Source organism: Aquarana catesbeiana, linkage group LG02 (genome assembly GCF_042186555.1).
Source record: "Aquarana catesbeiana isolate 2022-GZ linkage group LG02, ASM4218655v1, whole genome shotgun sequence".
NCBI classification, from domain to species: Eukaryota; Metazoa; Chordata; class Amphibia; order Anura; family Ranidae; genus Aquarana; species Aquarana catesbeiana.
Window position 1 is genome coordinate 471,453,138 of NC_133325.1, and position 27,418 is coordinate 471,480,555.

Sequence of the window (27,418 nt, forward strand, 5' to 3'; positions counted from 1 at the left end):
ACAAGACTGCTATATACTGCTGATGAGAAAGGTATTTGGCAGTTTATATTTACTAAAATGATTGCATTTCCATGTTGTGTGTACTGAGAGACCAGATATAGTGAATGCAGGGTCCTGGGTTTAGTAACTTTAAATGTATTTATTTTAACTTATAACAATGTTCTGTTTATGTTGGCATACTACCTTTCTTCCTTATTTTGTCTCCAAGGCCATCGTGACTATTTCACCCTACCTAACATGCTTGTGTACAATGCCTGGCAATTACTTTATCGCTCAAGTTTCTTGGACAGGATACCAAGGCAACTTCTAGTTTATCATTTTTACAATATGCAAACATTGATTTTTTTGTTTAAGCCTTAAAGTGTAACTAAAAAGGCAAAACTTTTTTAGTTTTGGATAAAGTGTAGAGGGATTAAAACGCCTGTCAGTTTTTAGTGCTGTCTGTGACCTGTTAAGGAGATGCACCCTATTTGTCTTGTTTACCATTATCATCAAAAGTAAAAAAGAAATTTTGGGTTGTCCCCAGAAAAGTAATAGGAGAAATCTTCCAATGGGGACACTAGTTCTGGTGACTTAAGGGTCTCCAAGGAATAACCTTCATTTTCAGGGTTTCTCACTTCCTGTTATGGGACAGGAAGTGAGGGGAAATCTCTATAATGGGACACAGACGGTGAAAAAAAAAAAAAAAACTCCAACAGGGGTTATGACCCTCCCTTGCTCTATCCAAAATGAAAAAAGTTTTGCCCATAGTTCTAATCTAAGCATGTTGTGACACACTGCTACTTTCCAACCAAAGCACATAAAAATAAAAAAACGGCAGGTAGGTTAAAAGATGTATGTGTGACAAATTATATGGCTTCTTACTTGACTGAGGTTGAGAGGCTGCACTCCATTTACCACGCGATGGGAGCGATAACCTGTTTGGGATATGCAACTGCCGGATTGTCCATTCGAAGACATGGAAGATTTTGACTTGCCGGTATTGCCAAGACTACCTGCTGCACAAAAATAGGGAGAAAAAAAAAAAAAAAAAAAAAAAGGATTCATTACAATCTTGATTTCCAAAGCAGATTCTGTACCCTTACATACAGAACGAACTTTTCAAGTGTCTCATCTAAGAGCAAATGCATCTGCTCTTACTTTTGTTATAGCCAGAAGGTCTTTCACTGTGCTTCTGTGATTTATGTTTTTATTTGTTTATATTTTTACAAGGGGCCTAACATTTTATTCCAGGACAATGTCCCACACACCTCTGCTCTGTGCTCAATTAAAAGCACTTAAAGGCCACTGAACTCCTCTCACTTTACAAGAGGGTATGAAAAGTGGAGTTCCACTCGTTTGTAAGTTTACAAAAAGTGTAGCTGCTGACTTTTAACAAACAGGACACTCACCTGTCCCAAGATCCACTCTCCTAGGGGCCAACCAATCTTCTGGGAGTTGACGTGTCCCAGAAAACTGCAGAAAGGGAGGGGCCACCTAGGAGGAGTTGCCTAGGCAGCGAGACGGAAGCACCTGTCAAAATCAGACCCCCCCCCAAAAAAATTACATGCCAAACGTGGCATGCAAGGGGTCAAGGAGTGCTTAAAGTGGAAGTTCCACTTTTGGGTGGGACTCCGCTTTAAGTAGGGCCAAAGTAAAAAAATCAAGGAACTCAAATCTAGTATCAGATGTAAACTAGATCAAATCATGCACTTACATTTTTGCATAATAAAAAGGTAATAGCAGAAATCTTGTAGTTTCTGCAGTTAGGCAAGACTTAGTTTATGTTTAAATTGCCTGACTAATTTTGGTCAAAGTCTAGGTGGAATTTAAAACCCCTTCACCGACCAGCCGCCACAGTTATACTGCGGCAGGTTGGCTCCCCTGGGCGAACCGTCGTAGCTATACACTGGCTCGCTTTCAGACCACTAGGAGGCCGCAGGAGCCTATGCGCGTGCCCAGGAGTTGAGATGACCGGCGGGCACTCGAGATCTCTCCACGCAGACAGAAGGGAGATCTGTCAATGTAAACAGACACATCTCCGCGCTGTCAGGGGAGAGCAGACTGATCTGTTGTTCATACCAAGTATGAACAAAGATTGGTCTCCTCACCCAGGCAGTCCCATCCTCCCTGTTTACTGTATAAATGACACTGGCAGGAAAGGAGTTATCAGTGCATTTTTATAGCACTGACCACTGTATAAAGGTCAATGGTCCCAAAAAAGTGTCAAGTGTCCAATCTGTCCCTCCCCCAATGTCGCTGTCCCAATAAAAATCGCTATTCACTATAAAAAAAAAATAAATAAAAATGCCATAAATATAGCCCCTATTTTATAGACGCTATAACTTTTGCGCAAACCAATATACCCTTATTGTGATTTTTTTTTACCAAAAATATGTAGAAGTATACATATTGGCCTAAACTGAGGAAGATTTTTTTTTTTTTATGTTGGGGATATTATAGAAAAAAAAAAAAAGGTTCAAAATTGTCGTTTTGTTTATAGCGCAAAAAATAACAGAGGTGATCAATTACCACCAAAAGAAAAGCTATTTGTGGGGGAAAAAAAAAAAAAAAAAAAAAAGACAGATTGTTTCTGTACAAAGTTGCAATTGGCAGTTAAAACGACGCAGTGCCGAATCGCAAAAAATGGCCTGGTCAATAAGGGGTCAAAACTTCCGGGGCTGAAGTGGTTAAATGGAGTCTGAGCCACTAATACTATCCCGGAACCACTGTGCTTAAGACAGATAATATGGATGAAAAACTTAGGCCAAAGTCATGCAAGATGTTTTTTCCCTGTATTTCAGGGATTTAAGGGACAGATGTCAAGTATAAAAAACGTGAATGCAAGCACACTAGTGACTGCACATAACTAAAGCAGGTGAAGCAACTGCTGCAATTTGCAGTTATTTAAAGTTATGAATTTCGCAGGCTATAAAGCTACAAGCTTTGGGGGTTACCAAGAGAACTTTGAGAGCGCTAGAGGCAAATGTGGGCAATGTTAAAATGTTAGCACTGTATGTACTTTAAGGTTTTTTCACCTAGACAGGTGTACCTTCACTTTTCAGTTTCGTTTGAAGCATACATTTCATTTGGGCCAACATACCTGACAGGTGATTATCCAAACTGCAATCATGAATCTGGGTCTTTAGAGGAGGTACAATAATCGTGCGGGAGCTGGAATTGTGTGGATGAGCGCCTCTGCTACCAGGGACATTAAAAACACCATTGACACCGTTAAGGTTTGAGAGGTGGTCGGCCACATATGGACTGCTGACAGAGGAGTCTGAATCTGGAGAGTCATTCACTGTAACATAACTTATAACATTGGATCTCATTTTCATCCCAGAGCTTTTAAAAAGAAAAAAAAAAAAAAAAAAAAAAAGTTGTAAAAAACATTAGCATCCTAAATGTTCAATACCCACATTCAAACCACTATAACTACTTAAAGATGATAGTGGTTTAAAGAACATATCAGCTAAGCATTAATATTACCATTTACTCTGCACTTCAAACATGCCAAACAGCCTGAAAAAATAATCCGATTTTTTCACCTCATGCCTTACATAACACTATGCAAATAGCCATGATGTGCAGCAACAAAGTGCAATCAATTGAATATCAGTTTTATGATATGAAGTGCATCCGGAAAGTTCTCATATGTATATAATCACAACTACTTTGTGCATCCAGGTGGTACTACCTTTCATTTGGTAGTAAATGGTTATGGCCATCTCCTGATTTTTTTTTAATCAAAGGAAAACTGGCTTAAAAAAATAAATATATTTTTTTAAATTTAGCTGTATATTTGCTGTTACTACTATTACCTACCACCAAAGTACAGCCCAGAAGCAATAGTGTGCATTTTGTCTTTGTCCTATCTAAAAGTACATGGATGATAATAAAAAAAAAAAAAAAAAAAAAAAAAAAAAAAAAAAAAAAAAAGACATGCCCAAAAAAGGAGAAACAGGGCTGGCTTCACAGTGACTGATCACTGTGATAGTCAGAGGCTACCACAGCAATCAGGTGACCCAGAATCGGGAGTTTCAGGTCACAATTGTTAGTACGGGCCCGCGGTTTTTGGTGACCTCGCCACACAACACAAGAGGCAGATACCCATATATGCGGCCCAAAAAAAAAAAAAAAAAGACAGAAAACTTTCAAATGAAATTGGTTTTCGTTGATAAAACTTTGCAAATAAGTAATCTGTGTGCTGATGTGTCCTGATTATCAGTGTAAACAGTGTGCTGACAGCCTTGCTGGCTATCAGCACTCCTTTTCTCACACAGACCACACGCGAGGAAAGGACTTCTGATAACCGGCAAGTCTGTTTACATGTGATGAGCTGTGATTGGACACAGCTATTCACATGGTAAAGGGTCACTGCGATTGCCCCATTACCCGGATCCACTGTCTAAAGGACACAACGGTTAAAGAGTGCGCCCAATGCACCACAGATGTAGTTCTGGGAGGACGTCTATGGACATCCTCCCACAACGATACTACTGTGCTGTAGCTGTCTTTTGGCTATAGCACGCTACATAAGAGGTTAATACTTAACCCTCAAAAGATAAGCTCAACACTAATGTTAACCCCTTAAAAAGACTCACAACCACTTGCTGATCCACTCAGTAATTAAACCGCGAGCAGGCAGCAGCTGCAGGCTCAACAACATACTGGTACGTCGCTGAACACATGCGTGCAGTGGCATGAACCCATGATCGCTGTGGCCACCGATAGAGAAAAACGTTAAGAAAAATGCTTTAAAAAAAACAAAAAAATAATAAAATTTTTAATACTGTCGTCACCAGTCAGTATCCCTGATCACCACACTAGTCAAAAGATGCTGTACTGCACAAGTGTCCATATGAGAAAAAAAAGTTTGATTTCTTCATATGGGGGGGGGGGGACACACAAAAAAAAAAAAAACGACAGCTCTCATGCCTCTTACTAAATACCTTGAACTGTCTACTTTTCAAAAAGGGGTCATTTGGGGGGCATTTGTACTGTTCTTGCATTTTAGGGCCTCAAGAAATTAGATCAACTGTCCGTACATCCGGACTGAATTTTCAGATTATATATCATAGTTTGTAGACTATACCTTTCACAGAGATTAACTACTTCCCGGCCGTTGCATAGTAAAATGATGGCGGGTGGGATGCCCTCTTTCTGGGACATCATACGATGGCACCCCAAAACGGCTGCTGGCGTGCAGCACGGCGATCATGCAGTGTTCCTAGGACATGGTGCAACCCCAATCTCGGTAAAGAGCCGATGACGCAGCTCTTTACCCATGTGATTGGCTGTCTCCAATCACATGTAAAAAGAAGAGGAGAAGGAGAGAACCTCCAAAAGACAGTCCACCCAAGAGCATGCGGGTATTAAAACCTAAGTATCTTTATTGATTATCCCAGTAAAAACAGTATTTCTATCCAAAAACCATTAATTAAAAAATAGGACAAAGAGTCCTACACAGCACTGGTGGCCACCGATGTTTTCCACATACATAAATCACTCATGCATCCATACACACTTCAACTTATTGAAAAGACCCGGGTCTGATGTATATTTCATTTACTTCCCATATAAAGTTTATGAATAGATTTGTTATTGCCACTTCGGTCCTTACTGAATAAAGTGCAGGTGCTGGTGATTAGAAAGATATCCGTCCGGATATTGATAATGAGGAAAACAGACTTCAATATATGGCAGGTTGGTAAATTAATAATTAGATAAATAGATGAAGTGTCCCCGTTTTACCGGCTATATAGCAGCAGTTGGAAAGCAAGAAAATGTATTTGGTAGGGAAACAAACGGCAAATAGCAGTATATGGTGTGCCTCCGTATATGTTGGAGCACTACAAAGCTCACCGTTTGACGTCTTCAACCAAAGAGTTCCAAGTCCCATAGAGGACTGCGATAGCCGCGTTGTCTCGGTGTGGGGGAGCAGACATGCGGTGTGCTCGCCCGTACTGACAGGAGCTGTTGTTTCCGGGTCTTTCCGTGGGGAAGTACAGTGTGTCAGAGGGTTCAAGAAATGTTCCGCGCTAAGACTGTAGGTTTACCAGGGGAAGCGCTTAGTCCCAGTGTTCACCGCAGGGCTCAACCCGCCATCTTGGAAAATTCTCAGATCGCTTCTGTATGTGCAAAAGTTGATTCCTCATTTATGTGTGGAGATCCATGTCCCACCAGTGCACAGGTTAGACGCTCTATATAGCCGGTAAAACGGGGACACTTCATCTATTTATCTAATTATTAATTTATCAACCTGCCATATATTGAAGTCTGTTTTCCTCATTATCAATATCCGGACGGATATCTTTCTAATCACCAGCACCTGCACTTTATTCAGTAAGGACCGAAGTGGCAATAACAAATCTATTCATAAACTTTATTTGGGAAGTAAATGAAATATACATCAGACCCGGGTCTTTTCAATAAGTTGAAGTGTGTATGGATGCATGAGTGATTTATGTATGTGGAAAACATCGGTAGCCACCAGTGCTGTGTAGGACTCTTTGTCCTATTTTTTAATTAATGGTTTTTGGATAGAAATACTGTTTTTACTGGGATAATCAATAAAGATACTTAGGTTTTAATACCCGCATGCTCTTGAGTGGACTGTCTTTTGGAGGTTCTCTCCTTCTCTTCTTTTTACATATGTTCATTTGGTCCCTAGAGCAACCATTTTTGATTGTTGATCACTTATTGTTATTCCAATCAACAATGGACTAGTGGTATAAGGGGTATTATTATACAGGTAGGCAATTATTGGCCAATAAAATTAACCCTGACTATACCCTCAAACCTACTTTGGATGAATATAAGGTGTTCCACTCTCCCCTTTCTCTTTATATGTCTCCAATCACAGCCGGTCACATGTAAGGAAGTGCCGTTTATCGGCTCACCTCACACTGACAGTGTGAGGCGAGGAGAGCCAATCAGCGGCATCTCCTTGTAGGGGAGACCTGTACAGATAATCATGGCACTTATGTGTGCCCTGATTACAGTACAGCTCCAGCAGTGCCCACCCGTGCCACCTAATCACTGCCCTTCAGTGCCGCCTCAACAACGCACATCAATGAAGGAAACCAAGAAAAACGTTTTTTTCTTCAAAAGAAAGCTCTATTTGTGTGAAAAAAAAAATAAAAAAAGTTTGGGTACAGTGCTGCATGACCAGGCAATTGTTAGTGTGAAAGCGCTGAAAGCTGAAAATTGGCCAAGGGCAGGAAGGGGGTAAAAGTGTTCAAAAGGCAAGTGGTTAAATATTCACTGATTTAGGTTATTTTTAACACAAATGCAAGACTACATTTATGAAGAAAAAGATATGTTTGCAAAATTTTATAAAGTAAAACTTTTTCCTAGACTTGATATTTTTGTTTATGTAGCAAAAAATAAAAAAAACCACTGGTGATTTAATACCACCAAAAAGGAAGCTCTATTAGTGTGAAAAATGGGGAAAAAAAAAAAAAAGAATTTGCATAGTGTTGCATAACAAAGTAGCACAATGCTGAATAGCAAAACCTGCACTTGGTCATGAAGGGGTTAAACCTTCTGGTGGTCAAGTGGTTAAAAAAATTTCAATTTTATCTATAGCAACCAAGCATTCAGGAGAAGCAGGAGGTACAAAAAGCACCTTAGGATGTCTTTTTACACTTGTCAGCAGCTTTTTTTTTTTAAACCCAAACAAAACTGAACCTCTATCCGTCATACTTGCCTCATCCTGTACCACATGTATGCAGAACCCATGCTGAAAGCATGCAGACTATTCTCTCTCACACACAAACTCATGCATTCCTATTTAGGCCCCCTTTCACACAGGCTGCGTGTGGACCATTGGAAGGGGATTTGTGAACAGATCCCCCCTGCTGAATCAGAGCAGAACAGAATGAATATCACTTTTGTAACATCTGTGTCCATTCAATTTTTTGCTGCAGGAGCTTTTAGTTTTACAGGTAGCTGCATGTAAATGGATTTGCATCTGCTTACATACAATTACCTCATGTTTAGGTCATAAACTCAGACTTTTTTTTTTATTCCTGGGCAGATTAAGGTAAACACTGGGATGCTTGTCTGTTTACATTCTTCTGCCCACAGACCTACATGAAGCTTCCAATCAGGTCAACTTGAAAAACTGACAGGCAGACCTGATTGGATTACCTGTGTGAAGAGAGGCCTTACAGACCAACCCAAAGTAAATCTAGCATGTTTAAGGTGTAAGAATAGTCACTGCCACATTCCTACCTTCCTGGCTTGTACTTGCTATCTTCTTCCTCATCGGTGTCACTGCGGATGGTGATAACACTCACAGGAGGGCTAGGAGTATCTGGAATAACGATGGGTTGGCGTTGCTCTTGGATAGGGAGGAGCGCGTTGTATGAAGTGGAGGCATGAAGTGGGCTACTCCCAACAAGTGAATAAACTTGCGACGGAATAACATCCAAAGCACAAAGGGTCCTGTACAAATAAACATAATTAGTAGCACAAAACAGCTAAAATATTTCCCTAGTAAATGTTACTAAGGGTAACATGCTAACCCGATACAAGCACATAAAAGAACATGAACAAACAGTTCATGGCTCTACACTGTCAACATTCTTAAAGAAATCACAAAGAACCAATTACCAAATATGACACAGATTAATATGGATTAGGTGCTGTGAAAGTGCCAACTGTTCTTTGGTCAAAATAATAAATGCATGGTTTTTTTTTATCCATTCTTCAAAAGATACACCAACTCAATGTATTAAAATTTACAGTGATTTGAGGGCATTAAAAATTTTACACCAAAATAACTTTCCCAGTATAGTCTGTATACGTACAAACTAGCGCATAAAAGTCCACTTTACTATATGAAATCAATCCAGTGCTTTTAGCAATTTAAATATGTAAAAGCAAGAATTAGTAGCAAGCTCTGACACTAATTGGAAGTGTTAGAGGTTTGTTCAGACTAGTTGGTGACAACCACAGATTTCTTTTTTATCACCAGTTAAGCAGACATAGCAATCTGCTGGCTGAATATGAAATTTAGGGCTATGTACCAGCTAGCATGTGACAACATTGTAATGTGTATCTGATAAAGTGACAATGTAGCACTAATGAAGAATGTGTAGTTAATCACAAAGTGAAAGCCCCAAACAAATGTAATATAACAAAACTGGATGCAACCCAGTGGGTGTGTGTAACAAAGTCCACAGAGGTGTAGAGTGTTATGTTGCTCCCGTGGAGGTGACTTCAATCAAAAGAGGGTAGTGGGAGGCTTGTCTGTAGTCATTTTCAGTGATACTCCAGAGGTAAATAAATACTCTTACAAGCTAGGGTGGACCCCAAATGTCATACGACAAAGGGGTCAAAGAGGCTTGGGATCCTATGTAGTATGGATCAGATGTTGCTCAGGTACTGGACACAGAGGGGTGGAACCGATTCGCGGTGATGTCTTCAGCTCTTGGTCCGTGGAATCATGAGGTACTCTCCAGCCAGATAACCATCTCCCAAACTGCTAGCAGCTTCAGTGATGTGTCCCGATCACCGGCCGACTCCTGCTGACCAGAACATAAGCAGAGGATGATACCTCATGATTCCACGGACCGAGAGCTGAGGACATCACCGTGAATCGGTTCCACCCCTGTGTCCAGTACCTGAGCAACATCTGATCCATACTACATAGGATCCCAAGCCTGTATGACCCCTTTGTCGTATGACATTTGGGGTCCACCCTAGCTGGTAAGAGTATTTATTTACCTCTGGAGTATCACTGAAAATGACTACAGACAAGCCTCCCACTACCCTCTTTTGATTGAAGTCACCTCCACGGGAGCAACATAACACTCTACACCTCTGTGGACTTTGTTACACACACCCACTGGGTTGCATCCAGTTTTGTTATATTACATTTGTTTGGAGCTTTCACTTTGTGATTAAATACACATTTCTTCATTAGTGCTACACTGTCACTTTATTATTTACCTGGAACTTTGTATGTTTGAGTGTTGGCAGATTTTTTTATTCATTTCACTGATTTTATCATTGTAGTTTTAGTGCTGTCATTTCCCACACAGTCACTACTAATGTGTATCTGAGGCTTATAAAAACAATTCTGCCTTGAAACCTGTCTAGAAAGGCCTATAAACAAACAAAAACCCATCATGTCAAATTATTAAAAGGGTATCCGTCACATTCCACTGACCAGTGATTATGAACTACTGTCAGTATTGTTTCACCATCTTGACTGCAGCCATGTCTGAATGCATCCTGAGAATGCTTTTAAAAAACACCTTGAACTACATGTACCACCTACCTACACTGTTCAGCTGTACCTAACACACGGCCAGCTGAATCTACGTTTAAATCTGGTTATGGAGCCACCTCCTTTGCAAAACACTAATCTTTCAAGGGGTCTATTACCTCAATAAAAAAAACAAAAAAACAACACCACATCTGCAATGAAGTCTACCATATTAGATACTTCTGACACACTTACATTAAAAAATGTAACATCCCATAACTTCCACACTGATGAAAAATGTTGCAAGAAAATTTTTTAAAAAGGTGTTACTTTCCATTGCGGAATTAACTTTTCTAAATATTGAACTTGACATTAGCATGACTGAGGGTCAGTTTGGAAAGTGTGTGATGTCTGTACACTACTCATAGTGAATGCAATATCTGACAACTGGCTTTTTTCTTTTCTGATGAATATCTAATGGATTATGAAGGATCCGTAAAGAATGTAGATGAAGCACAATGACAATGGATTTTTTGTTAAAGCGGCCCTTACTTGGCATTGTGTGATTGATGTGGCTTGTTTTTCTTTACCGACACGTTTCCATTTTGTTGCTGCCGAACAACATGAGCAACCCCCACGTTTAAAGGCTGGGCCGCAGCCAAGGTCACATGGTTAGCAAGTAATGATGGCTGCTGCATCAGTGCGCTATACTGGTTTCCATGGGAATGTGCATTTCTATTAGGAAAGATAAGCATATTCTAAGTACCACAGTCATTCCTGATGCATACTGACTATTTGGGTATTGCAACCGTTACCCAAGATCGGTTTTATTATATACAGAGAAAGGACAGTACTAGCAACTTCTAAAAACCTACATTTCTTTGAAACATCCAGCTAAAAAGGCGAATATACACATTTTATTACCAAATTCCCTGCCTTGAAAAAACTTACCTTAAAACTTGAAATACCAATCAGCCAAAATACCCTGGTCTCAGGTGGTAATGGCAATATTTTACAGATAAATTTCAATTAAACCGCTTAAGGACCACCCCACATACATATACTGTGGCAGGGCAGTCCTTAAACGCAAAATCACATACCGTACGTTATTTTATTCTTCGTCTCTGGGGTGCGTGCAATGCGCCGCTAGAGCCCCGTTCCCACTGTGATTGGACACAGCGGGAGACAATCAGCAGGTCCGGTGGACGCGATGTCTGCCGGGAGACCTGTTCCCGCTGTGATTGGACAAAGCGGCAAGCCAATCAGCAGGTCTGGCGGACCCGATGTCTTCCGGAGACCAGGCGATCTTTCGAGAGGCAGAACGGCGATCTGCCTATGTAAACAAGGCAGACCGCTGTTCTGCTAGTAAGGAAGAGAGATCTTGTGTTTCTGCTAAGCAGGAACACGACTGTCTTCCTACAATTAAACCATTCCCCCACACAGTAAGAAACTTCCAGGGAACAAATTTAACCCTTTGATCACCCCTGATGTTAACCCCTTCCCTGTCAGTGTCATCAGTACCCAATGACAGTGCATATTTTTTTAGCAATAATCACTGTATTAGCCACTTCTAGACCGGCTCGCGAGGATATATACGTAGGCACTTTGAAGAGGGATATCGTTATGGCAGCAGCTAGCTACCATAACCCCGGTATCCTCTTCTTCAGTGAGCGGTCCCGTTTCAGATAAAAGTGGTCTCAGTGGCGGATTCGCCGCAAGGTCACTCCCGCCGCCTCTCGGGTGCTCTCCCCCTGCTTACCAGAGCCGCCGGCAGTGGCGGAGGCGATCGGAGCCTTCTTCCTGTTAGGTATGGAGATGAGTGAGGGGAAGATGGCCCCCACCCGTTTCCATACCATTGCAGGGCGGAAGCGACATCAAAGCATCACTTCCGCCCATAGCTCTTAAAAGGGGACTTTTTTCCAAAACGAAAAATTTTTTTTTTTTTTTTATCACATTTTAGTGTAAACATGAGATCTAAGGTATTTTTGATCCCAGATCTCATTTAAGAGGTCCTGTCATGCTTTTTTTTTTCTATCACAAGGGATGTTTAGATTCCTTGTAATAGGAATAAAAGTGACTTTTTTAAAACAGTGAAAAAATAAAGTAACATAAGAAAAAAAATAAACAAAAAACAAGCAAACTTTAATGCGCCCTGTCGAGCTTGCGTGCAGAAGCAAACGCATGAGTAGCGCCCGCATATGAAAACAGTGTTCGAACTACACATGTGAGCTATCCCCACGATCATTAGAGCGAGAGCAATAATTCTAGCCCTAGACCTCCTCTAACTCAAAACATGCAACCTGTAGAATTTTCTTTTAAAACGTCGCCTATGGAGGTTTTTAAGGGTAAAAGTTTGTCACCCATTTCACAAACGGGCGCAATTTTGAAGCATGAAATATTGGGGTATCAATTTGCTCGGCGTAACATATCTTTCACAATATAAAAACAAATTGGGCTAACTTTATTGCGATTTTAATGCAAAAAAAGTTTTTTTTTCTCCAAAAAAAAAAAAAAAAGGGTGTGACAGAAAGTATTGCAAACAACCGCCACTTTAATTCTCTAGGGTGTTAGAAAAAATATATATATAATGTTTGGGGGTTCTAAGTAATTTTCTAGTAAAAAAAAAAAAAACAAAAAAAAAAAAACAAAAAAAAACAAAAAAACAAAAAAAAAAACAAAAACAACAAAAAAACAAAAAAAACAAAAAAAAACAAAAAAAAACAAAAAAACAAAAAAACAAAAAAAACAAAAAAAACAAAAAAAACAAAAAAAACCAAAAAAAACAAAAAAAAAAAAAACTTTTTAACTGGTAAACACCAAATCTTAGAAAGAGGGTCGTTCCTTAAGTGGTTAGTGTCACTGGTCCCCAAAAAAGTGTCAGATGCCAGATTTGTCCACCGCAATGTCGCAGTCCCGCTAAAAATCGCCGATCGCTGCCATTACTAGTTAAAAAAAAAACAAAAAAAAAAGTCCATAAAATCTATCCCATAGTTTGTAGGCACTATAAACTTGCGCAAACCAATCAATATACGCTTATTGGGATTTTTTTTTTTACCAAAAACATGTAGCAGAATACATATTTGTCTAAACTGCTATAAAACATCAGAGAGTAAAAAATAGTTTTTTCTTCAAAACTGTCGGTCTTTGTTTATAGCACAAAAAATAAAATGCAGAGGTGATCAAATACCACCAAAAGAAAGCTATTTTTGGGGAAAAAAAGGACATTAATTTTATTTGGGTATAGTGTCGCACGACAGCACAATTGTCAGTTAAAGCAACGCAGTGCCATTTCGCAAAAATGGCCTGGTCAGAAAGGGGGGAAAACCTTCCAGAGCTGAGTGGTTAAACATAGTAGCTGCATATCATTGGCTAAGCGAGTTTTTTTTTTTTTTTTTTTTTTTAATTCTAGGCCAAAGAAATCTGTAAATTTCACAATGACAGCATTTACCTACAGTGCTGACTTTAAGGGTTTACGAAGGGAGAAGTTTCCTCTGGTCTGAAAAACTTATTTTACACCTGTAAATCTATATTATGAAATTGCTGGTGCCCTATGCGGTGTAATAGTTGCTTGATTAGTCCATGGAAATCCAAAATGCACACACAAAATGGTACTGCTGCTAGGACAAAATGTTTGTCAACTTGTCCAAGCTTAATCATACATTATAAAAATAAATATATACAATTATATACATTACCTTCCAATCTGCAAGCTGCTGGTTACTTCCAATAGTTTCAGGGATCACAGCTGTTGGCTGAACAGAGTTATGAAGGGCGACCCCAGGAAGCTGCTGCCATGTAGATGGTAGAAGTATCTGCTGTGTTCCACCAGGCTCAAGCCTGCTGGAAAACACAAAAAATAGGGAAAAAACCAATAGGCTCTTAGTCACACACCAATACAAAACATGCCACTTTAGCCTGTTTAAACAGGGATCTTCGACTTGCAGAAATAAAGGGCAACGCTAAAATATAGGTCAGTGATAATCAGTGAGAAATAAATTTTGTGGTGCTGTGTTGCAGAAGCTGCACAACTACCCTATACTACCAAACATATGTACGATTAATAATTTTGTAAATTTGCATTGCTTGAAAAAGACCCACTTCGCTCATTGCCTGTATGAACACATACATTAAAGTCTGAGTCTGGGTTCACACATTTGTGGTGCGAACTGAAGCTCAGGTTTCACTGGGAAGATAAAAATCAGTTGTTCAAAGGTTTCACTGTGTTGTAGCTGCAGATCAGTGAGCAGGGAGGGGGGGGGTGTAGTGAGAAGGAAAAAATCCTTGTTCAGAACGCAATGCATCCGCGAATCAGATGCGTTCCCATAGGAGATAATAGGCTTGTAGTTCGCACCGCAATGCCCAAAAAAACACACACGTCTTTTGTGCAATGCGCAGTGCGAATGCAACGCACATATGTGAACCAGATACATTAAAATGAATGTATTTTAAAATGTCCTGCGAATTGGATGCGGTGTAAGCCGCATCCAATTCGCATAGGTGTGAAAGGGGGCTTAAACTAGTAACATTTACTTACTTTCCAAAAATGGCTCTAAACACCAAGCAATTATTACACTAAAATGTTCCAATACCCAATTATCTATGTTGCATATATACTAGAACAATGTGTATTTTATATTACAATAAGATATTAATACACTTCTCAGCTGAAAAAGGTCTAAAATATGAGCAATTGATCTTGAATTAAAAAATAGTTGTGCTGCATTTTGCCTGTAACCTGGAAGTCAAGGCAAACTTTTCATTATCTGTAATAATCTGTACTCCTAATCAACACGCCTCACCTTTCACATTACTACTCTGCAGCCAAGGCTGATAATTCAGTCATAAATTCTTGGCTCTGATATGAGAAAGTGTTTATGTGCTACAGAGATGTCACCACACTAAAATGGCTGAAATGCTTCCACTTCTGAGCCACATCACGCCAAAATGGAGTTCGATCCTTTAAATATGATCACTGCAGCAAATATATCCTCCCAGTACCATGCAACTACAACACATAAGCCTCTGCAGTAATCTTTCTTCCTTGTCTACAGTTTTGAGAAGCAAACCAGCACAATTGTTTGAGATTTTACAAGACAATTTTACTCTTAAGCCTCATGCACACTGGACGTTATAAAAAAAAGCCAGTAAAGTTAGCTGTAGTGAGTTTTTCAGCGTTTTTTTGTAGCAGCGTTCTTTAGCTTTTTTTAGCAAAACTATATTCCCATAAAAGCTTAGGGCTCAAAAACGCTGATAAACGCAGAATAGCTGCATTTTTCAGAGTTTACACGGTTTTCAGCTTTTTTCAGAGTTTTACAGCTGAAAAACTCCTCAAAACCCACTAGTTCTGTTTTTTTTCCCCAGCTAGAACACGCCCCTGCTAAAAACTGCTGATCACAGCCTGTGTTCATGGACACATAAGATAACATGCTGGGGAGTTTGACTGCAGAAAAAAAACATCTGAAGCCAAAAACAGCAGCTGTAAAAACATCCAGTGTGCATGATGCCTAAATGCGCACAAGCACAAATCCCGGGGTTAGCAGGTGCCTGGAAGGCACAGGCGTTGGTCCACAGCCTGCAGTCTATTAAAATCTGACAGGATGCTTTCACTGCATGTGTCACTAAACACATATGGCCTTAAACGTGAGTACCACTTGGTATGGTGTTCAGCCACCACCTATTTTAGCCCATCAGATTTAAGCAGGCCTGGATGCTGCACCTGTGCTTCGCAGGTGCCCAAAAAATGCCAGGATTTGACAGACATGACAAAATGCCCATGTACACGACACACTATGGTACCTACTAAAATTTATAAAAAGTAAAAATGGAAAAGGTTTAAAGTGGTTCTAAAGCTCAAGGTTTTTTTTTACCTTTATGCATTCCATGTAACCTTGTAAAGAAACGATCTGTATACTTAACTGAAGCCGCTCTGGTCCAGTTCTATCACCAGCGGCGGCTTCAATGCAGAGGAGGGGTAGCCAATGGATGGCCCATAGTAACTGAGTGACAACTTCCGGGCAGGAAGGAGTCTGCAGTTCAGACATCATGCTTTCCTCTACGGAGGAGATGTTCTGACAGCGGTAGCGTACGAAGGAAGCCTCAAGGGAAGCAGCCGCTTTGATCTACTGATATGATCATCTATGTGTGCCTTTACCCAGTCGTCTTTCTGTAAGTGCATTACTTTACCAAGTTCATTAAATAATCTGTTCATACTGTACCATGGAAGCCCTCTGTTTTATATTTTGAGTGACATCGCCATCCTTAGTGGAGCAGCCTTGGTCCCCCTTATCCTCTCAGGAGTTCCTGTTATCACAACCTTGAGTTGTTCCTATGGTTTTGGGAGACCCATTTCCCGTGGCTTGGGGAGACCAACTTTTTGGTCTATATAGCTGGTAAGGAGCCAACCTATTTCACTTTGGGTGTTCCGGTCTCCATTGGATTAAGGGACTTTTCTTTAATCACAGTGCTCAATGTAGCACTCGCCTATTGAAGTTTCTCCTGCAATGCTATTGGGACTTTATATTCACAAATTTTACTACATATAAGTATTTCTCACTTGGGATTATCATATTTAAATTTTATTTTGTTTGTGCATCTTATATCACTGTTATTTATATACATATTAGTGCTGTTTATTCTGAATACGTTTCACTTCATTTAAATGATTTAACCTTCACATATGCTTGCATTAGTTTTCTTTTTTCAGCCTTGTTTGTTTTCACCTTAATTTATTTAGCGCTGCACTATTTATATACTATTTGCAGCCGTCATCAGCAATCTCTTCTCTACACAGAAGCCACCTCTGGTGAGAGCATGTGATCGGACCGGTGTGGTAGTATACAGACCTTTTCTTTACAGGGTTAGCTACAATAGGCTTAGAATAGGGATGCAAGTAGGTTTAGCCTTAGCTTTTGACTGAACTTCCACTTTAAGCTTTATATCTTTAATTTTGACAACATTTTTAATGTACAGTAAAACCTTGGCTTGCAAGCAAAATTTGTTCCAGAAACATGCTTGTAATCCAAAGCACTTGTATATCAAAGCAAATTTCCCCATAGGAAATAATGGAAACTCAAAAGGATTCGTTCCACAACCATTTATTCATAGGTCCTTCCCTTTATAGTCCATATAAAAAGATTATAGCAATGTGACCAGGTTGTATAACCATAAAATGGCCATTCACAAATGGAAGCCTCCACAAGGGGATTAGAAGCAAAAGCCAGCAGGAGCTACAGAGTATTAAAGAGGAGAGGGGTGCCTTGAAGTGTAGCAATATGTTGCTAAATGTTGTACCTTTATTAAGCCTGGGTTCACACTAGCGCGATCTGACATTGTATGTAATTCACACCCGCACCGCAGGTGCCAATTTGGCTGAACTCGCATAGAAATAGGTGCAGGGACTTGTTTTTCCTGCACTAGAAAACGCTCTCAAACCAAGGTTTCACTGTATTATATTATCCATGACATTATGCACTTTATGGCTGAGGCAAAACGACTGCCCCCAATCATGCTTCCTCCACTATGCTTCAGATCTGTTGCTAAATGGTTTGTTCCCTTTAAAATGTATTGCGAGTTTCTCCCAAACAGTTCAACATTTGTTTTATCCCTGCACAGAACACTATCCCAAAAGCACTGAAACATTCAGGCGATAGTTGAAGACTGACAATGTTTTCTTTTATGTTTTTTTTTTTTTTTTTTTAAAGGATTTTCCTCCATGGTGTATTCCCTATTACTAACATACTTGTTCAGCATTTTAATAAACACATGAACAGAGAATTTGACAACCCATACCAAAAATTTATGAAGCATCCTTGCTGTGATCTTTGAAGTAAAGCTGGCCAAACATGGAACAAAATTTGTCTGGTTCTGCATTGACCAGACAAATTTCGATTTATGTAGGGCAGACTGGTTGTATAGAATTTGATCTAATGGCTGACTTCTGTACAACAAGCCTGTTGGAAAATGTCCATACAATCAAGGCCACCGGCTATATCCAGCAGTGCTGATCAGTGTATTCCGTCAGCAAGGAAGTCTCGCTGCTGCCAGCATACAATACCCCAGTCGGAGTGATTCCCCCATCCACATCAAGTGCATGAGGGGGGTTTAGTCTTTTTCTTTGACCCGCTGAACGAAAAATGAATCATGTATGGGCTGCTTAAAATTCCTATAAATAGTAGATATTGTTTACTGTGGACTGCTGAACATAATAAAAAGGCAGCGATAGCATTTCTTATCTACCTAGTCTAATTACCCCAATTCTAAGATGTCATTACCCTAGCGTTTCACATACTTTTTAAATCAAAGGCAAAAGAGTAGAGCATGTGAATTTTAATCTACCTTAGAGAAAGAAATTAAAAAGTTAAAAATTCACTTTGCAAAAAAGTACCCAATAAAAAAAAAAAAAAAAAAAAAAAGGATTTTGCTTGAACATGGTTGGATGATTGAAGTCAGCATAAGGGTCACCACCTTAAGAAAAGGTAAAGTTTACTTTGCAAACCTGTACGCCTTTAGTAAATCAAAGTCACTTTCTCCTTGGGCTCCATGCACACTGGACATTTTTTCTGCTGCTCCTAGTGGTGTTTTCCTGCCTCTAAACGCCCCTACTTTTTTAAAATTAATTCTAAGGATCCACAAACTTTTTTTTTTGGTGGAGGGGGGCCGCTAGAGAACTAGCAGCTTACCAGATGTTCTGCAGCACAACACTGATATAAGGTTTTGATACAGACTAACAGTATTTCTGCAAGTGAGACCCTTGTCTTGTAAACACCACTCCTGAGACCTCGAAACAGTTGTACAATAAAAACAGTGGAAGGAAAATAAGTTAAATAAATGTTAAATCACACCATGCGTCTTTCCAAAAAAGCCAACACCTGCCCAAGACAAAGCATATTGTTTAATATAAAGCAAGAACATCCCAAAATGTGATGCAGAGATCTGGTGCTCCTAGCGATGAACTGTTGACAAAGGAAGGACAAAAATATGCAAAGCTTTGCAATGGAGTAATGCAAACTTAGGCAAAGCAGTAAAAGGCAGTCAAATCCATTTGGCAAGCTGGCTGATGAACTAAAAGGTGAGCTAAAATTAGATTACTATTTGGATAGAAAATCTTTGGAATGCACATTAAGTTGCAATTTTAATTATATTATTTTCTTATTGCTACAACAAATGTACTTTGCACCTCATATGTAACATATTGCACTCTGCCTAGCCTCAACAATTACAAATCTTACCCAAAGCCATAGAAACTATGCAACTAACCAGGTCTTTGTGCATTGCAAGCAGGTCAATAAAAAATATTCTTGCATAATTGATAACCTGCTTATATTTCAAATCACATTAACTAAAGACACACAGACATTTTATTCAGTTGTCTCACAAGGCATATAGTTGACAAAAATTAAGCTCAAGGAATATACACACTTATCCCTGGGCAAAAAAACAAAAAAAAAAAACAAAAACAAAAAAAATAAATAAAACTTACCACCTTAAACACCATAAAAACGGTTGTAAACCCCGCTTTATTTTTACCTACAGGTAAGCCTATAAGTAGTCTTACCTGTTGGTAAAATTAATATCTCCTAAACGTGCATGGCTTAGGAGATATTCACCCTGGTTGCAGCTGCTGACAGCAGCACATGCACTCTGAAGGTCTGGCATACCGTGCCAGAGCTTCTTGACAAGAACCGAGGGCTTCCACGCACATGCGCGGGAGTGATGTCACCGTGGCTCCAGCCACTCACCACACCGGACCCAGCGATCCCGGAAGAAAAGGAAGGGAGAAGATGTCAGCTCTCTCAGCGGTGACCGGGTGCTGCTGTGAGGGCGACGCATGCTAGCACATTATGACTTTGCCGTGCAGGTGTCCTGTCCCCCCCCCCTTCGGTTTACAACTGCTTTAACATTGCTTTAGTGTGCTGAATTTTAAGTACACAGAGCTTTAGCAGTATGGGGAAAGAAAAATCCAAAAAGCTCAGTTATTTTTGGAAAAGATGGCACCACATACCCGATATTGCAATGGATTTGGACATTTTTTGAATGGGATTTTTTGGCACCAATAGAAACAAAATAATTCCACTTTGTTAAAAAAAGAAAAGTCGCTGCCAATAAACAGACATCAGGTGAAGTTGAACCTCACACTCCCTGGCCTCCACAATCTCTAGGAAAAAGCCCTTTAAAATATAATCAGGTTGTCCTTTTTCATAAGGTACAATGTTTTTTTTGGTGGGGGGGTTTAATATATAAACTAGACTGCGTCCAAGATCAATCCAAAAATTTTACTCTCCAAGAATTTAAGTTGAGCTCACCTTTAAGTTCAAAAAAGAATTTAACATCTGTAGAAAAGCAATATCATTGAGGGTACAGAACCAGCAATTTCACCAATTGTGTTAATGGCTGCAGAAAGTCTTCGGGTTTGTTGGTTAAAGGGCTGCTGAAGTGATTAGAAATCCATATAGAGGAAAGGCCTTGAATGCAGTACATCTCAGCAGGAGACTGCTCTTAAGCCATTGGGTTAATCTCAAACCAAGCATATACAAGGATTTCACTTCTGCATGCAAAGAAATGAACTCCCAAGTCACCCAGAATAAAGCTACTTAGACATTTGCCATAATCAGTAATAAGTTAAGACAAAGCGAAGTGTGGACTACACAACACAATATCTTTTATGGAGGGTTATAACTATCGGAAACTTGGACTTCCAAGGTGGCACTTGGTAAGAAATCTCAGTTAAGATTGATAATCTCCTCAAATTAATTGTGCTTGGATATTCGGGAAAAAACCTTGTCTTAGTATTTGTGATCAAAACAAAAAAAAAAATTACACAATACAATTAAAACCAGCCAACTAATCCAAAACTCAGCATTATTCCTGCTACTCTCCTTAATAAGGGAATCCAAATTATAGAAAGGTACATTTTAAGTAAAAAATGGATAGCATCGCAAATGTCCATATGTACTAGAATTTGGAAGCCATTTTGTGTCAGTCTAATTTTCTAAATAATTTTCTTTTCAAGTTTGTGTTTTAAAACTTGAGAAAATGTATATCTACAGGTTTTAGTTTCCGATATAGGCATTGAATGACTGAAAATACGGTACTGTCAATAAGGGCTGTTTCATCAGGTAAATCTTTTGAAGACAAGCTGGAAAGAATAAAGGGAAAAAAAAGCTGTACGATATAGGAAGCAAGAATGCAATTTAGCCCCCTCATTGGAACTGCTGCCTTAAAGAAAGCCAGGCTGAAACATAGGCGGACAGCACTGCAGCAATCATTTGGAAAGGGAAATAAAAACAAAATAAGAACATTAAGGAGCCGCTTAGAATATTGCAAGAACACAGCCACAAGATGGAGCTCATGCTTCCATGCTCTTCTGAAACGTTCCATAAGGAGGAAGGGAAACATACACAAATATATTTAAAAAAAAAAAAAAAAAAAAAAAAAAAAAAAAAGACCGTTAGTGTACACAATCAAGTGAAACAAAATTACCAGTACAGCAGCAGTCTGTTCAACTAAGGCCGGCCGCCCGGCTGCGCAGTTCAGGGTAAATGGTACCGCATACTGCGGCGTGATCGTGGCTACGTGTGGATGAAGAGTTGTTACCATTAGTGGTGTACAGCTTCCCTGAAACGTAGATTAGGAGGTGAGTGAAACAGTGTATTACCAGGATATACTGTATACTTTAACATTACCATAGGAAATGGTACGTGGAACACTTTGCTTTCTACCTTGTATAATAGTTTGAAACAAGTGTTACTGCTGTCCATAGCAAGTTATCATTAAACAGTCAAGTGTTAATTTAGAAAATTAAGACTCATCTGATCAGTTGCTATAGGCAACAACAACATTTACTTCATTTTTATTCATGAAGCTGTGTGGAATGGTAACCTTGACTGCTAGTCTTATTGCGGGGGACTCTCAATTGCACAAAGTACAGTAAAACCTTGGATTGGGAGAATAATTTGTTCCAGAAAAATGCTTGTAATCCAAAGCACTTGTATATCAAAGTGAATTTCCCCATAAGAAATAATGGAAACTTAAATGATTTGTTTCACAACCATTTATTCATAAGTCCCTCAGTTTAAAGTCCATATTAAAAGCAATGTGACCAGGTTGTGTAACCATAAAATGTCCATCCACAAATGGCAGCCCCCACGAGGGGATTAGAAGCAAAAATCAGCAGGAGCTATAGAGTTTAAAAGAGAGGCGTCTAAGTGTAGCAATATGGTTACGTTTAACGAAGGTACAACATTTAGCAACTTACATTAAAAGAGGCACATCCAAGTATGCAGACATCTGGGGTGAAGCTATCTACATAGACCATCCCCCGCCCCGCCAGCTCTCACCACTGTCAGTCTGCAATCGTGACCGGGAAGACTACCCTGCAGTAGAGAAATTGAACCGCTCATGGAGCGCAGCGTGGAAGCTAAATGTTGTAACTTCAATAAATGTAACCATATTGTTATACTTGGAGGCACCTCTCTTCTCTGTTATACTCAGTTGTGACATGACGCTACTTGTGTATCAAGACCAAATTTAAAAATTTTGCTGGTCTTGCAAAAACGCTCTCAAACCAAGTTACTCTCAATCCAAGGTTTTACTGTATAAGCTTTAAAAAACAAAAAGTCAAAAAAAAAAAAAAAAAAAAGAACTGCAGCAAGGTAAGGCTGAGCTGCCATGTTGATGTGCTAAAACCCGTGTGTGGAGGGGGAAGAGTTAAAGGGGCAGTACTTTTTTTCCTAAAGAAACCATCTAACGCTAAACTGGAAGGGCAGCTGCTTACTTCTCTAGCCAGGTGACCCAACTTTACACTGGTAAATTGAACTGCAGTCTCAGGGAACATTAAACACCAGTCATTTCAATCAGAGTGTGCAAATCAAGATCAAGTAAGGACAGCAAAATCTGCAAATGCAGATTACCAAAATCCATTAGTAAAACTTTTTTTTAAATTCACAATTTCTGAATGCAACCTTATCCTAGAGACACTCTAGAAAGTGAACTAGAAATAAGTATATATCCATTTGAAAAAGTGCCATATGGGTCTATTCTTTAAACAGTGACTTGGCAGGTTAACACGTTGGCAGCAGGCCTGTAAAGCATGTGCTTACAGGCAATACAACTTGGCTTTGGTCATCTTTCAAAGCCAAAAATAGCAAGGGGTTGACCAATTGGTAGATTCATCTCAGACACTGCATCCCACACCTTACTATTGGTCACTGAGGCTGCCATATCGTAGATAAAGTGGAAGGCAAAAAGTTAAAAACTGCAAACAGGCAGGCATGTTCTTGCAGAAGAGACACGCAACATCCCTTCTGCAATATAATACACATTACCTGCCTGTTTGCAATCCCCTGCAGAATGTCAGTTTACATTCCAGCACACTGGTTGTGTGCCAGGACGACTGCACTCCTGCACATGCGCAGGAGTATTGTCATCCCACGCTAGCCAAACAAGATGGCCGAAGATCAGCACCCGGAAGAAGGTAGAAAGAATATCCCGACACCAGCGAGGGAACTCATGGGTGTCAGATGGTTGGAAAAAAGGTAAGTATTTGTGCCTTTAGTTCCACTATAATGTCCAACAAGGAGTTAGTAGTATGGGGCAGATCCAAGCTTGATCAAAGTTTGTATTTACACTAGGTTTTGGTTAGGTTACTCAAATAAATTCAAGCACTTGCATGCATTTGCTATACAGTCCTGCTGACCATTTAAAGAATATGTGCTCACATAAAAATTGTTAAAGTGGGATTCCAGTCAAATACTAAGCCTAAACCTACTGCCACCACTAGTCTACCCTGTGAAAATAAATATCCGTATGCTTACCTATTCTGAGACTGCTCTGGTCCCATGATTGGGTCTCTGTGCCGGCTTCAGTGTAGAGAAGGGACAGCTGATAATGAAAGCCCTATAATAAGCCTATGGGTGACAACATTGCCCAGGCTCTGCAGCCGTTAGCAGGCAGCCCCTCTTCACTGAAGCTGGCCCCTAGAGAGGTCATGCGACTGGACCAAAGTGCCCTCAGCATCGGTATGGACTTCTTTCCTTTACAGGGAAGTTAGAATAAGCTGTGAATTGGGGTGGCAGCAGGTTTAGGCTTAGTTAGTATTTGACTACACTTCCACTTTAATACAATAAGACTATCAAGTATTTTGCAGCTTTCACGTGTTCTGTATTTGTCCATGTGCGGCTTTATAGGACACTGCTGCTGGTATCAAGTAAATTACATGGACCCATAGGACTGAAACAGCATAGGTAAGCATTCAATCCAAAAACAAACATCCACAAACCCAACATTACACCTGTAGCAGAGTTCTAATTTAAACAACCTACATGTAATCTACTGTCATGTATGGCAAGAAAACGCATCACAGGGAATCCAGGTTTCCTAACTGCAGTCTTGCTACAGTGATTTAATTTGGTTAGTCCACAACAGATAGAGGAAAAAAAACAAGCAAAATACAAAAACTTAGAAATAAGAGTGTGAAATTCAGAATTCAAGGTTTGTGGTCTTAAGCAAGCCCAAACATACATTTATATAAGTGCACAGAGAAGGACTCTATAAATATATGCAATTACAGATGACTCCATTAACACAAACCAGCAGGAAATCGATCTCTCCTGCAGGCTTACACACAAATCAAGGTCACACACACAGCCATACAGAGGGAGATGAAATAAAAAAACACTAATAGAAATGTGGGCTTGATCACTGCAGGCTTAGATCATACTTTTGGTTATTGTTAATCTTTGTAAAATTTGTCTGCTGCCCAAATGTGGAAGTACAGAAAAATAACTGTATATACAAAAACACTGGTAAGCTAGAAAAAGGAGCCTGTGAGGATAGAAAATGCATTCATTTAAATTTCTTGGTATGGAGGCTGTCAACTTAAAGGGGTATTGAACTCTGGATTATGTGCCCAATATTTAAAAAGAGGGGGCGGGGACACATGGGTAAATAGTTGGTCACCAGCATTGCTTATGGTCTACCTGCAGCCCATCTTTCCTAATTTTCCTATTACAGGTACTTGTATAGCGCCAACAATTCACTCAGTGCTTTACATATATTTCACATCAGTACTTGCCCTCAAGGAGCTTACAATCTAATGCCGGCCATATATGATTAAATTTTTTTTTTCATTCAACCAGTTGATCGACTTACAGTTGCAACAAAAAGTATGTGAACCCTTTTGGAATGATATGGATTTCTGCACGAATTGGTCATAAAATGTGATCTGATCTTCATTTAAGTCACAATAGACAATCAGTCTGCTTAAACTAACAGCACACAAAGAATTAAATGGTACCATGTTTTTATTGAACACACCATGTAAACATTCACAGTGCAGGTGGAAAAAGTATGTGAACCCCTAGACTAATGAGATCTCCAAGAGCTAATTGGAGTGAGGTGTCAGCCAACTGGAGTCCAATCAATGAGATTGGAGGTGTTGGTTACAGCTGCCCTGCCAAAAAAAACACCACACACCAGTTCTGGGTTTGCTTTTCACAAGCATTGCCTGATGTGAATGATGCCTTGCACAAAAGAGCTCTCAGAAGACCTACGATTAAGAATTGTTAACTTGCCTAAAACTGGAAAGGGTTATAAAAGTATCTCCAAAAGCCTTGCTGTTCATCAGTCCACAGTAAGAAAAACTGTCTATAAATGGAGAACGTTCATGACTGCTGCTACTCTCCCTAGGAGTGGGCGTCCTCTAAAGATGACTGCAAGAGCACAGCGCAGACTGCTCAATGAGGTGAAGAAGAATCCTAGAGTGATAGCTAAAGACTTACAAAAAAGTCTCTGGCATATGCTAACAATCCTGTTAGCGAATCTACGATACGTAATACACTAAAGAATGGATTTCATGGGAGGATACCACAGAGGAAGCCACTGCTGTCCAAAAAAACATTGCTGCACGTTTCCAGTTTGCACAAGAGCACCTGGATATTCCACAGCAGTACTGGCAAAATATTCTGTAGACAGATGAAACCAAGTTGTTTCAGAAGAAACACACAACACTGTGTGGAGAATAAGAGGCACAGCACACCATCATCAAAACCTTATCCCAACTGTGAAGTATGGTGGTGGGGGCATCATGGTTTGGGGCTGCTTTGCTGCGTCAGGGCCTGGACGGATTGCTATCATCGAAGGAAAAATGAATTCCCAAGTTTATCAAGACATTTTGCAGGAGAACTTAAGGCCATCTGTCCACCAGCTGAAGCTCAACAGAAGATGGGTGTTGCAACAAGACAACAACCTAAAGCATAGAAGTAAATCAACAACAGAATGGCTTAAACAGAAGAAAATACGCCTTCTGGAGTGGCCCAGTCAGGGTCCTGACCCCAACCCGATTGAGATGCTGTGGCATGACCTCAAGAAAGCGATAAACACTAGACATCCCAAGAATATTGCTGAACTGAAACAGTTCTGTAAAGAGGAAGAATTACTCCTGACCGTTGTGCACATCTGATCTGCAACTACAGGAAACATTTGGTTGAAGTTATTGCTGCCAGAGGAGGTTCAACAGTTATTAAATCCAAGGGTTCACATACTTCACATATTATTTCTACCTGCACTGTAAATGTTTACATGGTGTGTTCAATAAAAACATGGTGACATTTAATTCTGTGTGTTTTATTAGTTTAGGCAGACTGATTGTCTATTGTTGTGACTTAGATGAAGATCAGATCACATTTTATGACCAATTTGTGCAGAAATCCATATCATTCCAAAAAGGTTCACATACTTTTTATTGCAACTGTATGTACAACCAGTCTGCCCATATATGGATTAAAATTTGGCCAGGCCCTGCTGGACAGGTTGAATTTCATTCCGCATATGGCCGGCTTAAGGTCTCATACAAGTGCCTTGAAAGAGTATTCATAACTCTTGAAATTTTTAATATTTGTCACGGTAGAACCAAAAACGTAAATGTATTTTATTGGGATTTTATGTGATAGACCAGTAATTGTGAACCTTGGTGCCCCAGATGTTTTGGAACTACATTTTCCATGATGCTCATGCACTCACTCTGCAGTGTAGTTAATCGTGAGAAATTTAGTTCATGAGAAATTTAGTTCCAAAACATCTGGGGTGCCAAGGTAGAAGGAAAATGATAAATGGTTATCAACTTTTTTTTTACAAATATCAGATAATATTTTGAAGAAACACCTGCAATTACAGCTGCAAGTCTTTGGGTGATGTCTCTACCAGCTGCACATCTAGAGTGAC

The 27,418-nt window shown here is 39.7% G+C and overlaps 1 protein-coding gene across 1 annotated transcript in view; it reads right to left on the reverse strand.

The window, feature by feature from the left end:
* The window catches only part of HIPK1 (homeodomain interacting protein kinase 1), a 180,682-nt gene that overhangs the window by 15,405 nt on the left and 137,859 nt on the right, over window positions 1-27,418 (reverse strand). Inside the window, exons 10-16 of the mRNA XM_073615706.1 lie at window positions 21,680-21,814; window positions 15,216-15,221; window positions 13,899-14,031; window positions 10,754-10,937; window positions 8,221-8,433; window positions 3,083-3,327; window positions 865-998 (exon numbers count right to left, since the gene is read on the reverse strand). Coding sequence (XP_073471807.1) covers window positions 865-998; window positions 3,083-3,327; window positions 8,221-8,433; window positions 10,754-10,937; window positions 13,899-14,031; window positions 15,216-15,221; window positions 21,680-21,814 — 1,050 coding nt within the window. The remainder of the gene's footprint in view (window positions 1-864; window positions 999-3,082; window positions 3,328-8,220; window positions 8,434-10,753; window positions 10,938-13,898; window positions 14,032-15,215; window positions 15,222-21,679; window positions 21,815-27,418) is intronic.